This window comes from Xiphophorus hellerii, chromosome 3 (genome assembly GCF_003331165.1).
Source record: "Xiphophorus hellerii strain 12219 chromosome 3, Xiphophorus_hellerii-4.1, whole genome shotgun sequence".
Taxonomy (NCBI): domain Eukaryota; kingdom Metazoa; phylum Chordata; class Actinopteri; order Cyprinodontiformes; family Poeciliidae; genus Xiphophorus; species Xiphophorus hellerii.
In genome coordinates, this window is record NC_045674.1 from 32,052,338 (window position 1) to 32,069,512 (window position 17,175).

The 17,175-nt window shown below is 38.6% G+C and overlaps 1 protein-coding gene across 7 annotated transcripts in view; it reads left to right on the forward strand.

The window, feature by feature from the left end:
• The window catches only part of adgrb1a (adhesion G protein-coupled receptor B1a), a 179,673-nt gene that overhangs the window by 90,237 nt on the left and 72,261 nt on the right, over positions 1–17,175 (forward strand). For all 7 annotated transcript variants that reach the window (XM_032558860.1, XM_032558866.1, XM_032558864.1 and 4 more), the window contains exons 12-17: positions 852–920; positions 2,657–2,765; positions 4,443–4,586; positions 12,967–13,042; positions 15,038–15,140; positions 15,252–15,295. In XM_032558860.1, the coding sequence (XP_032414751.1) occupies positions 852–920; positions 2,657–2,765; positions 4,443–4,586; positions 12,967–13,042; positions 15,038–15,140; positions 15,252–15,295 (545 nt within the window). The remainder of the gene's footprint in view (positions 1–851; positions 921–2,656; positions 2,766–4,442; positions 4,587–12,966; positions 13,043–15,037; positions 15,141–15,251; positions 15,296–17,175) is intronic.

The following is a 17,175-nucleotide window of genomic DNA, read 5'->3' on the forward strand; positions in this document are numbered from 1 at the left end:
AGATAAGGGCCATTTACTGCCTGAGGTTTCCAATCTTAGGCAGTGGAGGATACGTGGGATTTTGACTATTAATTGAGAATGTAACCATTTCTATTATGCCAATTAAACATTCACACAATGGCAAATCTAAAAGCACCAATAGTCAATATTTTGCTTTTCTGTACTTTATAATTCAATTCAGTTAATAAAACTGTTAAATGTTCCTGTAACTCATATCCACCAAGTATTCATCCATGACTATCTTGGAACAACTCAGTAGACTCAGTTTGAAGACACTTTTGCTGTATGTCAGCCTCATGCCTGAGCTAACAGCTCGTTATCCAGGCAGCAGAGATGATAATCCATACTAACTTGTTCTGACACCATCAGTTGTTGGCGAGCTCTGCTAATCCACCTCATTTGCTTTTTCTGATCTTTTTTAAATTTCTGTCTGGTTTCAGTTTATCTTGTTTCAGTCTGCCAAGCAAGGTATGATTCAGTATAGCACGATGATAAAAAAAAAAATCCTGTCTTTCAGTATGCTATAATCACCAAAGTAGCCTACAACAAAATCTGATAGGATTTGATGCATGTTGTAATGTACGAAAAGAAAATACAAACGCATTTCTCAAGGGGACAAAGTGGCTAAAGAATTATATGTTTTGACCAGCATAAGGTTGGTTCACATTCATTAGTATGTTTTTTGTTTCAGGATTGTGTACTGTAGGAATATAATTGGACATTGTTGAAGGTAGTGTTATTATCTTTTGGAGTGCCAAGTAGAACCAGATAGTGGGGCATAAACCTTAGACATACTTCAAAAATACAACCATATGAACCTGAGTGAAAAAAATGTCATTTTTGTTTCGTAGAACTTTGTGCAGACGGTGAGCAATCTGCTGATGGAAGAGAACCGGGACAGATGGGAAGAAGCACAACTGGTGAGAACCACCCTCTCTCAAACAGTTCTGCTTTGCTTGTAATTTCCTCCCCTGTTGAACTCTGTGTTCAGTAATGACAACCCTGAAGCTGATGAGTGAAACAATGTCAGAACAGCCCACCTGTGTCTTTTCAGACAGACAGTGGTGAGGAGAAAGGACAGACAAGAAGATAGAAATAGCTTTAGCTAATGAGGAACTGAGTCAAGGCAAACGCCCACTCTTCCATCTGCTGCATCCATCAGTATACAGGTGGCTCTGCCAGGACTGTCACCACGCAGGTGGAGGAGAAGCACTTAATAAACCAGCTAGGCTTCTTAAACCATTTCATAAGCCAGTTTTTATTTTTCTAAAGCAAAAGTCGACCAAAGAATTCAGCATAAACCATCATTTGTTTAAGCCATTTTACAACACTTGTATAAATCTTATTTTGTTTGTTTTTAAGTACATGTATCTACACAGTCTCTATCTAAACAACATGTATCTGTGACTGGGGGAAAATAAATCTCATTGCAGACCGAGACAAATGTTAAATAAAACACCTCTATTGTCAGCAGCAAAAACTGCTGTATTAACTCCCTAATTAATGCACATCAGCAGATGCAGTAGAACATGCAACCAACTGATTTTTTAAATGGTACTGACAAATCTTCCAGTCATGGGAGATTATTCCTCCCTTTCTAATGCTGCTCTGGGTAACTGCCCTTATGGCCAATGTCAGCACAGGTGAGGTTTTGAAAAAGCCCTGCTGAAATAAATGACAGTCAAATCAATCAAACTTTTTCCTGTAAAATGAATGGATGTACTTGAAATTATTTCTTTCTTGTTTTAGCAACTGGTACCTCCAAAGAAAACCATGTAGCTATCATCCATTAGCCTCAAAACTCACTTGATTATCATGTGGAACAAGAGGTTCAGTTGCACTGAAGGAGGCATTCAGACATCCTGAAGGGTCCAACAAGTGCAACCATTACCTTTAACTGAAAAGTGTGTTAGACTTTCAGACAAATGCTTTGTAAAAAAGAAGGAAGAGCATCAAAGTCACTTCTATCCAAAGAGGAGACAATTATGCAGGAAGTCCGGGGATGGAGAGGAGAAAGCTGTGTAGTCATCTGCGAGGAATAATTTTTCTGATAGCTTGTGACATAAAAAAAATCATTTATGAAAATAGTAAATAATCTTGATGGATTCCAGTTATGAGGTTGCTACTTATCGATGAAGAGGGGCTCTTTACAAATGTGTCCAAATGTGTCCTGAAAACAAGACTGTGCATGTCAAAGTTAAATGACGAAGACTCGGTCAGTCAGCAGATATTTACACTACACATGAAGTTATGCAAACTAGAATGTGCAAAATTATATTTTTGTAAATGGAAACTACGTACGTATTTCAGCTGTGAGGCGTCAGAGACATTGACTGAAAACAAAAAGCACTGGTAGGATCGAAATGGTTGCTGCAAAAAATTGTTGGTGAATTTGATGTTTTTTCTCTTGAACAGTGTTTCTAACTTAACATTGGAAACACAGCTATTAACGCAAAGAATTGTACGAAGTGAAGGTAAAGCTGGTTGCAGTCTGGTGTGAGAAGCAGCATGGTTCTGAATCAACAAGCAACAGTGGGACGTTGTGTGTAAAGAAAAAGTATTTTGTGTGTTTTACACTTAAGCAGCAGCTCAGAATATTCATCTCATATTCCTAATCTTTTCCTTCTTTCCAACTCTCATGTGTCTGTTTTCTCAGCTGGGCTCCAACATCAAGGAGCTGTTCCGTCTCATGGAGGACTTTGTGGACGTCATTGGCTTAAGGATGAAAGAGTTCCGTGACATGTATGAAGTCACCGATAACCTGGGTTAGCGTCATCTTCACACCTTATATCTGTATATCAAAAGCATCTTCGTTTTGCTGCTTTTCTTTCTCTAAAAACAGACTTCTGTTTGGAAAATATCACATGACTTAAAACAAAATTCCTGAAACAATGTTGTGCAGTTAAGAACTCATTCACTGTTACAGCTAACAGCAGCAGCTTTAATGAAAACAAATAAATTTATTTTCACTAAAATAAGTTGTATTTTTATGAAAATAAATTTGTTTATTTTAATCAATTGAAATATTTATATTTAATTTGTTTCACAATCTATTACATGTGTAACACATTTATTATAAAAATATTTTTAGTCTCAAGACAAAGTGAACCTGAGCCTGAGTTTCAATTTTAGAGTTTTAGTATATAAAAACCTCATAAAATGTTTACTCAGTTGTTTTCTTTAAGTGGATCACTGGCTGACTGTGAGTGTTGCTTTTTGTGTGTTATGGAATGAACAGGTGTGTCAAAACAACACCTTGGTGTTGAAATGGAAAGGCTTTGTGATCATAGGAGTGATCTGATGTGTGACCTGTCTATTGTAATCTTGACTGATCTGTGAGCTCATAGGAAGGTTTGCTTGATTTAGATTAGAATGTTTGTTTTCATTTTCCTCTTGTTTCAGTTATATTTTCTTTCTTAGGAAGAAGCGCTTTATTTTGCATTCTATTTCACTTTTATACTATTTCCTACTCAGATCGCAGGAAATAGCTATACTAGCAGAATGGGGAGGAATTATGTTTCCTTTGAGATTTTGAATCCAAATTTACTACTACTTCCTGTTTTTCTGTATTACTCATTGGCTACAGATGTTCAACATTTCATTTGAAAAGGCATGAACATGAAATAATCCTCACAGAGGCCGCTGGTTACTTTTACCTCCAGATAAAAACTTGATCTCGATTGGAGGAGTACATGTGGGATTGAGGTATCAGAAGAGTCCTGTTTACCTAAATGTCTGGAGCCAAATTGCCACCTACATCTTTTCAGACTGGCTGACCTCTCCTCCTCCTACACATTAAACATGAGCCGTGCTATGTAAAGGATGCTCCACCTCCTCCAAGTATATTCCACACTGTCATAAAAGTTTTTACTTTCACTCTCATGAAAGGAGTCAAGTTGTGAAGAATGTAACTAATCAGATCTGTCCAGAACAGGTTTGTTTGTCAGGATACTAGCCTCTTTCAAACAAAGATCTCCTGTATTTATTTATTTATTCATAAAAAATATTTGCATTTTTGGCTTATTTTCGCTGTGTATTCTGACCTGTTGACAAAATTGATATATAGCATACCCCAAGTTTTTATAGTGCCTGACGTGCAGTTTTAAATCCATGAAAACTTGAAGTCCCCTCTAAATACGTTTAGAGGGATAAATAATAAATCTATAAGACAAAGAAAAAAAACTCTTTAATTGATCAGAAAAAATCTTTCTCACCAAAACACCAGAAGTGGACGGGGTAGAACTAGGCTGTCATCTCCCAGGCTCAGACTCAATGCAGCTTGCACCCAGGAGATGTTATGATTCAGTTCAGTTCAACAATAATGCTAATAATGTGTTGAAAGAGAGAGTGCTTACTTTTTATAGCAAATGTTGAAATTTTTAAGGCTCACATACAGTAGATAATCCATGTGAGTGTTTCAGTCACTATTCTGTCTATTACAGTTTTGAGCATCCATAAGCGTCCTGTGATGGATCAGGCTGACTTCAACTTCCCTATGAAAGGCTGGAGAGGAATGGTGGACTGGGCTCGGAACTCTGAGGACCGAGTCAGCATACCAAAGAACATCCTGTCCACTGGAAAGTCGGGTAAATGCTGCTTGATGGATGCTCTTAAAAATGTCAATTCCAAACATTCTTCAAAATCTGATAACAGAGTTTAACAGAGTTTTTTCTCAAATACAGTCTAATCTGTATTTGAGAACAGAACGGCTACTACGTGTATGTTTCTTTGTGTGTATTTGTCAGCACAGAAAAGCAGACACATAGTGACAATTAGATAATTTGTAAAACAGTGTTTACAGCTATTAATCTGCAGAGCAAAGCCCCCCACTTAGATAAACACACACAGAGACGCTCGGATTTAATGTTGCACATAAAACATGCAGGAGAATGGAAGGATTCTACATCACCCGCTGTTCAGCAGCTGCAAAAAAAGGCTCGTTGTTTTCAAAAAGTGACTTTTTAAAGATGCTAATACAAACCCTGCCTGCATGCCTTCACAATCTGATGACACTGAAATGCAAATAGCAGCATCCAGATGCTTATTCTTGCTTACACACAAAGGGAATTATCCAAACATGACTTTAAAGCAAAGTTACTGTTACTGTGTAGGAAAAGCCCATGTACATGTTTGTTAATAAACACAAACTGATTAAACTTCTCTTTGGTTTAATCAAAAAATTTTCCTTCATTAGGCCCTGTGTTTTCTCTGTGCATAGGGTCATTATTTGATAGTCTGTTACATAATGAATACTCAGTCTTAATGAAGAAATCTCAGCAAGAAAACACTCCATTTGTATTTTTTCAAGCTTTCCAGACTAAGTCTTCACAGCTTATGAATTCTGGGAAAAATATTCTGGAAAAGTTAACAAGCGAACAACAACAGCTCCCTGAAGTACAACAGTTCAGCCCGTCTCTTAAAGAGATCTGGTTGAACTTTATCTAACATGTAGTAGTAAGTGATGTTAGACACATGGAAATCAACTCAGTGTTGAGATGAAGCAACCAATCACAACAAGGAGGCGGGAGCAAACCTGGTCCCCCAGCAAAAACACATCCCAAATGTGCAAATTAATATTCAAAATCTGTTATCATCTTCTTCTAGTTAATTAAACTTTATAATCTTACTCATCTCTCTTTTATAATATACAAGAGCAGTGAGTGTGACCAGGCATGTACAGGCTCAATGTGGAGCACTTCAGACAATACGATGCACGCTGTGCTCATGAGAAATGATAAGGTCATATTCTTTGAGAAGAACTTTAATTGAGAAATAGAATTAAGGTCAATCTTCAGCTTCAAGGCAAAAAAACTTTACATCATTTTTAATATCATGCTTACTGCTTCAACTCTTCTTGGAACACATTCCAAAAGGTTTAAAAGTCTGTTTCTGGGGATTTCTGACCTTTTTTCCTGAATAGGATGTTAGAGGTCAGACACTGATGTTGGGCAAGAGGTCTGGCTCTCATTATTTGCTGTAATTTAGAATTAGGGTGTTTGATCAGGTTAGGTCAGGACTTTATGGAGTACAATTATGTCCCTCAACACTAAACCAGTGTTTAGTGTTCAGTGAAATGTAATAAACTGCTTTATTACGCAGGCATCCTGCCATGTTACTACACTGGACATCATTCAGCTCCTGAAAACAGTCCATTCTTTTAGGAGCAGTCTGCTTCCCTTGCTGCTGGATTGTATACACCTGAGCCCATTTAAAGTAATTGGAACACCCTAGTCCAAATTGTCATTTTTATTTTCTCAGGGCATTCATTGGATGAGAAGCAGTGCTTTCCTGGTCGTGACCTCTAATCTGAGGCTAAATTATGATGCTAAGAGATTCAGAAAACAAGAGAAAGGGTTATGTTATGATCAGTGAGGTCATCAATGCCTTACTCTAATAAGACCCATTTGTTCAGTAAGATATGATCTAACACTTTACTATTTTTGTCATTTTACATAGTAAAAAACATAAATTGTTGCTTTCCTCTTGAGAAACATCTCATGTGTAATATCATGCAGCAACAAAAACATAAACAATAAAGGGAGGAGAGAGATGCATGTTGGAAATAAAAGCATTATTTTGAGTTGGTGTCAGCTAAACATGACAGCATCAAGGCTTGTTGTTCCCTCTGTTCTGTGACAAAGTTCTGAAAGAATGGGAGACAAAATAACAAGAGATTGTCAGTACTTCATTCATGCAGCAGCTTAATTCAAAAAGGACAGAGTGCCAAAGCCCCCTAGTGGAGGATGGAGCCACTATCCATCGATCCCAGAATATGCTTACTAGCTATTTCTGATGTACAGATCACAGTCTGCGTGAATAAGATGACACAAACATTACAACAGGAAAAATAATAACTTTTCAACTATTTTTGTACTGTATTTACATTCTTAGGCTTCAACTAATGTGAATGTACAGTACAGACCAAAAGTTTGGACACAACTGTGTGTCCAAACTTTTGGTCTGTACTGTATATTTATTGTGATTTTTTTCTGTCATTTGTAAATCTTTCTCTATTGTCAGGTTTTGTAATATAAGGTCAATTTTCCAAACTATCTGGCTACAAAAGTTCACATTGAATTTGAAAAAGACATTTGCGTCAAACTGACAAAGCAAGTCCAACAGGTGATGCAAAGCAGAAAGTTGAGACAAAACAGCATGCTCCCCCACCACCACCCAAACAGAAAAGAGATTAACTTTTTTCTGTTTGGGTGGTACAAAAACCAGTACAAACACCAGTACAAAAACCAGGTGTGAAAGCCATTTGTACCTGGTACAAAAACCAGTAAGTGAAGCTGAGTACAAGAAACTGGTTATACAGGATGTAGAGGAGGAAATGCTGCCCTTAAACACTACTGACTCACCCTGATTCTCATATTTAGGTTGAGGCAACCAGGACTGTTACTTTTAAAATCAAGCTATCAGAAATCAAGTTACTTTTTCAAAATAACTTTGCTGTCACTGGTTATGATGAAGAAGATTGTGAAGTCATTGTGTTAATTCATTAACCCACTATGCCTGCTTTAGGCTGCAGGATAAGGTGGATTCTCTCCATTTAACTGTGGCATGTTAAAACAGGGAAAAATTAAAACCATACAGGAAACTGACCGCTGATGGTTTGCATTGACTGCTCCAGAACAACTGATTGTGAAATGAATCTTTCAGTGGAAAGTAATTAGGCCTTTAGCGACTTTAATTACTTTACTGCTCAACACCCCAAAGGCAGACATTTTAAATGTATCTGTAAAACTAACATCCAATTACTGACACAAGTTGGATCTCTCAGAGTTAATAATATTTGTGAAGAATTATTACTCCCTCACAGAAAAATTTTGTTTTTGGAACTTTCTGCATGCAGTTTTCAATTTTTACAACTTTCTTGAAAAACAAGTGCGTTTTGGTGAGTCCTAATCTTTCTATGTTGACAAACCGGCAGTTTGTTTCCCGTCTGCTGGCCCGTGTCGTTCCTTGTGCTAAAGAGCACTTTTGGGTGTTTATTAGTGAGTGTTGAGGCCCTTGAAAACAAGCAGCATACTAATGAGCCCGTCATTCCTAATCAAGAGTCAACGGGATCCAATCAGGTGCAATTAAAGGTAATTTCCTCACTGACTGAGGGAAGTGTCTCCCAAGCAGTAATGTTCCACCATCAGCCAGCACATCAAGGATCCGATTTTCACTTGTTCACATTGATGAAATGGTTTTGGTATCTTATTTTGGGATGTTTAAAAGGAATCTAACAAAATGGTGATGGACCTCCATTACTGCAGCAAAGTATGTTACTTTGCAAGACTAAACAAACAAAAAGAAAAAGAAAAACATAAAGTTCTAATCATCTGTTGCTTGATGGTAACTGGAGTCTCACAATTTATTTATATGTTTAAATGATAAGAAACATATCTAAATATTACACTTTCAAACCTAATATAAGTAATAACATTTATTTTGGCACTCCTCTGTGTGTAAAGTGAAAGCTCATTTTACCATGCTAACATAAATACATACTGTATGTACATGTACACTGCTCAAAAAAATAAAGGGAACACTTAAACAACACAATATAACTCCAAGTAAATCAAACTTCTGTGAAATCAAACTGTCCACTTAGGAAGCAACACTGATTGACAATCAATTTCACCTGCTGTTGTGCAGATGGAATAGGCAACAGGTGGAAATTATTGGCAATTAGCAAGACACACTCAATAAAGGAGTGGTTCTGCAGTTGGGACCACAGACCACTTCTCAGTACCTATGCTGTCTGGCTGATGTTTTGGTCAGTTTTGAATGTTGGTGGTGCTTTCACACTCGTGGTAGCATGAGACGGACTCCACAACCTACACAAGTGGCTCAGGTAGTGCAGCTCATCCAGGATGGCACATCAATGCGAGCTGTGGCAAGAAGGTTTGCTGTGTCTGTCAGCGTAGTGTCCAGAGGCTGGAGGCGCTACCAGGAGACAGGCCAGTACACCAGGAGACGTGGAGGAGGCCGTAGGAGGGCAACAACCCAGCAGCAGGACCGCTACCTCCGCCTTTGTGCAAGAAGGAACAGGAGGAGCACTGCCAGAGCCCTGCAAAATGACCTCCAGCAGGCCACAAATGTGCATGTGTCTGCACAAACGGTTAGAAACCGACTCCATGAGGATGGTATGAGGGCCCGACGTCCACAGATGGGGGTTGTGCTCACAGCCGAACACCGTGCAGGACGCTTGGCATTTGCCAGAGAACACCAGGATTGGCAAATTCGCCACTGGCGCCTTGTGCTCTTCACAGATGAAAGCAGGTTCACACTGAGCACATGTGACAGATGTGACAGAGTCTGGAGACGCCGTGGAGAGCGGTCTGCTGCCTGCAACATCCTTCAGCATGACCGGTTTGGCAGTGGGTCAGTAATGGTGTGGGGTGGCATTTCTTTGGAGGGCCGCACAGCCCTCCATGTGCTCACCAGAGGTAGCCTGACTGCCATTAGGTACCGAGATGAGATCCTCAGACCCCTTGTGAGACCATATGCTGGTGCGGTTGGCCCTGGGTTCCTCCTAATGCAGGACAATGCTAGACCTCATGTGGCTGGAGTGTGTCAGCAGTTCCTGCAAGATGAAGGCATTGAAGCTTGGACTGGCCAGCCCGTTCCCCAGACCTGAATCCGATTGAGCACATCTGGGACATCATGTCTCGCTCCATCCACCAACGTCACGTTGCACCACAGACTGTCCAGGAGTTGGCGGATGCTTTAGTCCAGGTCTGGGAGGAGATCCCTCAGGAGACCATCCGCCACCTCATCAGGAGCATGCCCAGGCGTTGTAGGGAGGTCATACAGGCACGTGGAGGCCACACACAATACTGAGCCTCATTTTGACTTGTTTTAAGGACATTACATTAAAGTTGGATCAGCGTGTAGTGTTATTTCACTTTAATTTTGTGTGTGGCTCCAAATCCAGGCCTCCATTGGTTAATAAATTTGATTTCCATTGATGATTTTTGTGTGATTTTGTTGTCAGCACATTCAACTTTGTACAGAACAAAGTATTCAATGAGAATATTTCTTTCATTCAGATCTAGGATGTGTTATTTGAGTGTTCCCTTTATTTTTTTGAGCAGTGTATATTTTTATATGCATATACATACTGTATATAAATAATATATAACATGCATTGTTGCTTTAGAAATGATTTCTTCACTTACCTAAAGTTTTGTTATAAATGTACAAAGAATTGGTGCATACTTGGGTATAGATTTCTTTTTATTTCAGTGTTGATTCCATATGCTTTATGCCTGCTCTGAATAAGCAAATGTATGTTTTGGTCTTTGGTCTTAGAGTCCCTCCAGACTAGTTGTTGTTGGGCACACTCGATCTGGTTGAGCATATTGCATGGTGTGGCCAGAGAGTGCATGAGCAGGACACATAATACTTCATCCCCCTCATACTCCCACACATCTTGCTTGGTTCCCCTGTGTTGCCCATGGGAGCTCAGCTGTTGCCTGGGAGCCACTTTCTCTGCATTCTGCCTGGCACACTGCTGTGCGCTTCCAGGCTGCCATATAGTGTGCTGGAGCAGAAGAGTTGGATGTCTTCAGATGGCCCGGCAGATGGAGGCGTGTTTTCCTATGGTTTGGGTCTCGTTTCAGCCCAGTGCTACTGTTGAGTCCAGTTGTCAAGTTTTGACAAATCTCCTTCCATGCTGCTCTGAAATGAGGAAATTTATGAAAGCTAAAGCCATGTTTAGTAGCAGCTCAGAGCAGTATGGGCCTGTAAACGGCACAGTGTCCAGAGACCTCTGGAGGAGCTTTCTGAATAGGTTTTGTTTTGGTATGTCAAAGAATGGTGCAAACAGAACCAGCAGTAGAGGTGCATTATGGACACAAGTTTTCACAGTCACTTAAAATGTGAGTACACATTGATTTTGGATTGTTGTGGAGAGCAGTCACATGGATCCTGTTTGTGTGAAAGTTTTTTCTTGTGTTTTTGCCTTTGGTACTTTAAGAACAGACACTGAAATCTCTCTGACAATCGAAGCCACAGACTAGGGTTAAACATCCCTTCTTTGCATCTAAACACATACAACAAAACTACAGCTGGAATATTTTTTGGATCATCAAAAATTCAATTTCTGATGCATAACTGAAGTGAAAAATGTTTTAGAATCTTCTACTGCAAAGGAGAGCTCTCAAGAATCTGGTATCAACCCTGGAGAACTTGCTCAGCATCAGTTGGGTGTGACATATCTGCATCTACAGTGAGGCAGTAGAACATCTGCCTTACACAAGAAGCTGGCCAGTTCTTTCCAAAAAGAACACCCAGAAAGTCCTGCAGGAAGTTCAAGCTCTTATGCTGCACAGTGTCACAGTTGGTAGAACTTTTCTCCCTGTGCATGCATGGTTTCTCTCGGGGTACTCCAGCATCCTGTCACCCTTAGGTAACTGTGTTCTCTAAAATGGTCCCTTAGGTCCCTGTGTCGATCAGACAACAGTTCTGCTTTACAGGACATCTGGGCTGCCCTGTGATAGACCACCCAATGACTGCTGTTTACTTTGTTGGAACCAGCCTGGGCTTCTGCTCTGGGTCATGTCTGTTCTCTCCGCTTTGTCTCCTCCAGCAGACTCAGCCCCCAGGGAGGACACTATCTTGCCAGGGCAGTTAATCTGAGGCTGAAAGCCTGTTGGATGGGTGGCCATCTCTTTGAAAGTTAGAACCATAAAACAAAAATTCTAAAAACTTCCTTGCCGAAAGCTTGAATAATTTTGTAGTGAATACAAACAACACAATGACATTTTAAGGAAGTGGACTGGCTCCTAAAAGCTGGCCTAACATTAGAATGTTCTATGAGCAACTTCTTACCATCTAAGTTTAGTTTGAGGATAATCGCTGTTATTTTCCAGCATGATGGAGCAGCATGAATAAGGGGAATAGTTAGAACAAACTGGCTCCAAAATCACGAAAGTTTTGAACCTGTGGTCAGGATCTTTACTCCACTGAGAACCTGTTCTCAATTTTAAAACAATAAATGGAGAAACAGAAGCCAACAAAATGTGATCAACTCCAAGCACTAAGAAGACAAAACTAAGTAATCATAAAAGTTATGAATATGCTGAATCAAATAATGATAGGATGAATGTAATGTGTGTGTTTCTGCCATGTGTGAATTTAAAAAAAAATCTTTTTTGACTTATAAAAAGTTGTAAAATTGTTAAGACTAAAAAAAACAAACAAAAAAAACAATTATTTCACTGCCAAAACCTGTACAAGGGTCTGGTGTGCAAGGTTATGTGCAGCCTGAGAGGTTTGTATGGAAACAATGGATTTGGCATTGCAGCCTTGAGAGAACACACCATTAGAGATGCATTTTTCACACACAGAAAAGTCTAAAAGTACGGTACCTCATGGACGGTGGACAAATCGACAGCTTATTTAGTGAGTTTAAAAAAGTGTCAGAAGTTCTAATTTAAATCAGCTGATATTTATAGTGCAGCAGTGATAGTGTTTTTAGGTTGGAAATGGTTAAGACCCTAAAACGCTCAGCTGTAAAAGTATTTCATGCATGTTCCAGAAGATTTTCTTATTAATTTCCTGAACATTCTGACTTTAACTCAGTTCATACATGCAGTGTAGCTCTGTTGATGCTAAAAGCTAAATCTCAGCAGCCATCCTGCTCTCTGACAGTCTCTTCTTCATGAAAGTCATCAAAAGTGGCCACATTTGGAAAAGAACATGGAACCAAAAAATGATTCTTGAACAGGCAAATAAACCACCTATTCACTTACTAAAAATCTATGAAAATGATGAAATCTATTTAGGTTTCCTTGACACGTGTGTCTCAGGTGTAAGGTGTGGTGTTGTTGTTTGGCTGTAGGTGCAGAAGCAACATGGCTGACCTGCTCTCTCCTTACACACTCAGCCATTCAGAATGCATCAGCAATCTTTTCATGACTTTGACCTGCCAGCTCACCATGTCCTCATTTCTGCTCCTCCCAAACACAGAAGCAGACGACGACTCGACCTTTGTAACCGGCGTTGTTCTCTACAGGAACCTGGGCAGCATTTTGGCTCTGCAAAGGTAAGACTAAAGGGGATGGACATGTACGCAATTAATCATCTTATGAAAATATGATGCTGCTTTTAAGGGTGAAGAATGGTGTTCACATGAACCATTGTGACATTTTCAACACTGGAATAATTTTAGGATTTGTTGTAAAGTACTTTGAACTTACCTGGATGAGTTTCAGCTATTTGGAAACAATGATTTGGATACAGCAAGCTCTAGGTTATATTTTATAAAAGAAAAGTCTGTTACTGCACTGCAAAAGAAATCTGTAAAAATAAAAAAGGGTAAATTCACTGTAGAAATTTGAAGGAATTTTCAACTAAGACCTGTTTTTATTATTATGTTATTTTTATGTTTTTATTATTTTTATTTTTTTCTACTTTATTTCAATGTCTTTGAGATTTAATGTAAAAATGTGGACAATTTCAATTTTGGATTAACAAAAAGGTTACTAAATTAAACATAACTTGAAAATCTCCTGGTCACATTTTCTTACATTGTAGTAAAGTTAAATTAAGGCAGCTTCAAATGTGATGGGAAGATATTTTTAAGTTAATGAACACAAATACATGTAAGTGAGTTTCTGAGTCTAACCAGCTACATACAGCTGTGCTGACACTTGGAAATAGATGTCCATTATGATAATGTGCTAAAAGCATATAATGTACTGGTAACATATTCAGCAGGAAAATGAGACAGACAAATTCTCCCCCCCCCCCCCCCCCCCCCCCCCCTTTCTTTTCACTGTATCTCTTGCTAAACTTTGGATTTCTGTCATTTTTTCAGTCCTCTGCCTCATTCTGTATTTCTCATCTTTACTTTTGCATTTTCATTCCTAACCTCTTTCCTGTTCTGCATTTAATGCACCTCTCAGGGAAAATGAGATGAGTCTGAAGCAAGAGACTAGATGACACAAATGTTTAAGTTGATTGATTGTGCTTCTAAGAGCTGAGAGTTTGATTATGGGGAGATGACACCATGATGATGTGAGCGAGCAGGAAACAACTAGGGGCTGTTGACCATGTTTGGTCATTTTGGTTTCTATGCTTCCAGTAGCAATTAATTTTTCCCACATTGTCTTTTGCAACATGATTGATAGTTCATATGAAGGCAGACACTGCAATGCGTACTAAGTAAAGAGAAAATAATCTAACAACAAATGCACTAAAATTCATAAAAGCTTTTGCAAAGAAATGTAATTCAGATTTGGGGAGAAGAAAATTACTTTTCCTAAAACATTTGAACTTTCCACTGGAGGTCTGGTCCCCTCTTTAACAGCCTGTTGAGTCAAGTTTCAACTCACGTTAAGTTTATTTGTGTAGCATATTATTTCACAGTTCAAAGTCAATGGGTTTATGTGAAATTTTTTTACCTAAAAAATTATTCCTAACCTCTTTCCTGGTTAAGAATAACCAGGAAAGAGTTAGAGTGGGTCAACATAACCCATTGACCCACCTCAGAACATAATTTTTCTTTCCATATGTTCTGAAAATAATATAGAGATATTATATGAAAATAATATAGAGATATTATTTTCATATAATCTTTCCATTTTAGATAGCAATTCTTTAGTGTGATTGTTGTGATTGTGATAAAAATCCAAAACAAGTCTGATTTTGTAATGTCTGGAAACATGACTAAAACTAGAAAGCCCCATCAATCTTTTCAAAACCAGACCCTGAAATCATGTACTACAAAAGCATGAGGAATTAAAAAGTAATGTTAGTATTTTAAAAAAATAAACATCTACCTACCAAAACACAAACATTATTTGTCACTACCAGCAATAAAAACATTGATTTTTATTTTTGATTCTCAATTATAATCTGGTTGATTATCAATAGCTGCTTTGGTGTTTTAGAAACTAGGAGGAAAACTCATCAGTTAACAACAAGAACAAGTTCAGTGACCATTAGTGTATAAGTTAATAGTGCACAACTTCTTTTAATTGGATATTTCAGGTTAATGTGGTGTTTATTGTTTTTGTTTTATTTGTTTTTTTTGCAGAAACAACACGATCCTCAACTCTAAGCTTTTGTCAGTGACCATCAAGCCCCTCCCAGCTTCCCTCTCCACACCTGTTGTGGTCGAGTTCTCCCACCTATACAACGTCAGTAAAAAACTTCATGTCTGTTCTAAAGTCCTTTCAGATTTCAAAGCGCATGCCCAGTTGGACTTAAACTCATTGTGATGATTCTGTTTCTCTGTTCCTCATTTGTAGGGCACTACCAACCAAACCTGTATATCCTGGGATGAGAGTGACAGGTAATTTCCTCTTTGTTGCTGATTACCTACTGAACCCTGTGAATTTCAATGTTCTCATGGGAGTTATAACCACATATCTTGCTCCTATTGTCTGAATTGCATGCATTTGGTTACCTTTGAGTTAACATTATGTTGTTCCGACTAACCCATGCAAACTCTTCCCATGTCAAGAGGACCGTATTGATCGAATTTTCCGGACTATAACTCGAATAAGCCAAAAAATTTATCATGAAATGAGAAAAGGATTTGCCAGTCACTCTGACAAATCCTTTGCCAAAACCTTTTTGAAGTTATCTAACATGAGGAGGATCTTGTGCATGTTGAAAGGTTCTGTTGACATGTTGTGTTCAGTTGTCTGCTCTTCAACAAACATACGGAAACTGTCAGCTTTGACTTGGAAGTCTGCTGGCAGTTTCTGACGCAACAATATTCTTGCTCCAAATCAGGACGGTCAGGAACAGTTCCTTGTCACTAGTGTTCTGATGTTCTGTGCTATTTAGTCAGATTTTCCTAACATAGCCGGCAAAGTGTGCAGCACAACAAAGTGGAGAGGCCTGCAGTAAATCCAGGGTGATGTACATAAAGACCAGTTCTGCTGAAAGATGTTGAAAGATCCTAAAGGATGACATGTTGATCATTTTTCATTGGGATTCTGATGCTTTTCTGAAGCATCTAATGTAGAGGAATATAATTATATTAATAGTTAAAAATTATGTTTGTTGGTTGGTTCGCACTAAGATATGTTTTAGCCTAAAAGAAATGTATTGTGTCAATTGGATTGAGATTATGTAAGAGCGGAAATACTCTTTCCGCTCTTTCCGCTCCTCAGTGTTTTGCACTGAGGAAATCTGGCACCGTAGAAGGTCAATTTGACCTAGCTCCCGGCTTCCCCTGGCGTGCGAAGCCGAAGTGAGACGGGAAGAATGTTTGGGAAACGATCTGTTTGGATAGATAAGAATAATAATTGGCTTGTTTTGCACCTTTGAAATGGAGCAGATGTTGGAGGTCAATAGGTCTTAATATTTCCAAGGAACTTCCAATACACATCCAGTGTAAGACGGAGCCAAATGAACTACGTAAATGAAGGAAAGCAACGCCATTGGTCAAGGCTTTCCAATACACACCAGTAGAGCTCGGACCCTATAAAAAACTGATACCAGAAGTAGAAGGCGAGAGATTTTGGGACTACTGTAACGATGTGTATGTGATGTTTTAGTTCCGCAGATGTGCATTAAAATCTCTTCTCGTTTTGACTATGAGCAGATGGAGTTCCGAGTCTTATTTAACCTTTATTTATATACTCTATGAGTTTAGGCACCTTTAAATTCCTCCATACTAACAGCTCCAGAACATTTCAGCAGGGCCTGACCATAAATATCACAAGACTTTCATATGAGGCTTAATGTGAAAGTCTAACCAAAGACAAGCTAACCATATGTCCTGAAACCAGACGAGTAATATACATATGTGTATATTACTACTGTACAGCTGTGCAGGTTGTAGTATTTGGCCAAGAAAGTTTTTCCTCTGCAGATGTTAAATCCATCTAAATTATAAAACCATTACAAATTTTTATCTCATTTACAGAACAGACATTTTAGTGAATATAACATGAATCCATCTTGTCATAGTTCACGTTAAATTTGATAATAAATTCTGTTTGCAACATTCTTGTTGCCATAGAGGGAAGAGAACCAAGGTCTCTTTTCTTAGACTCATTATAAGGCTTTAAATATTCTTAAGCTATTTCATGTTATTTACTGATCATTTTTTGAGTAATTTAAGTGTTTGGGGACATGATATGACAAAATTATAAAATATTGCAGGTTGTTTTGAATGTGGAGAGGAAGAGTGTTCAAAGTGGGGTCCTGGAGCCATTT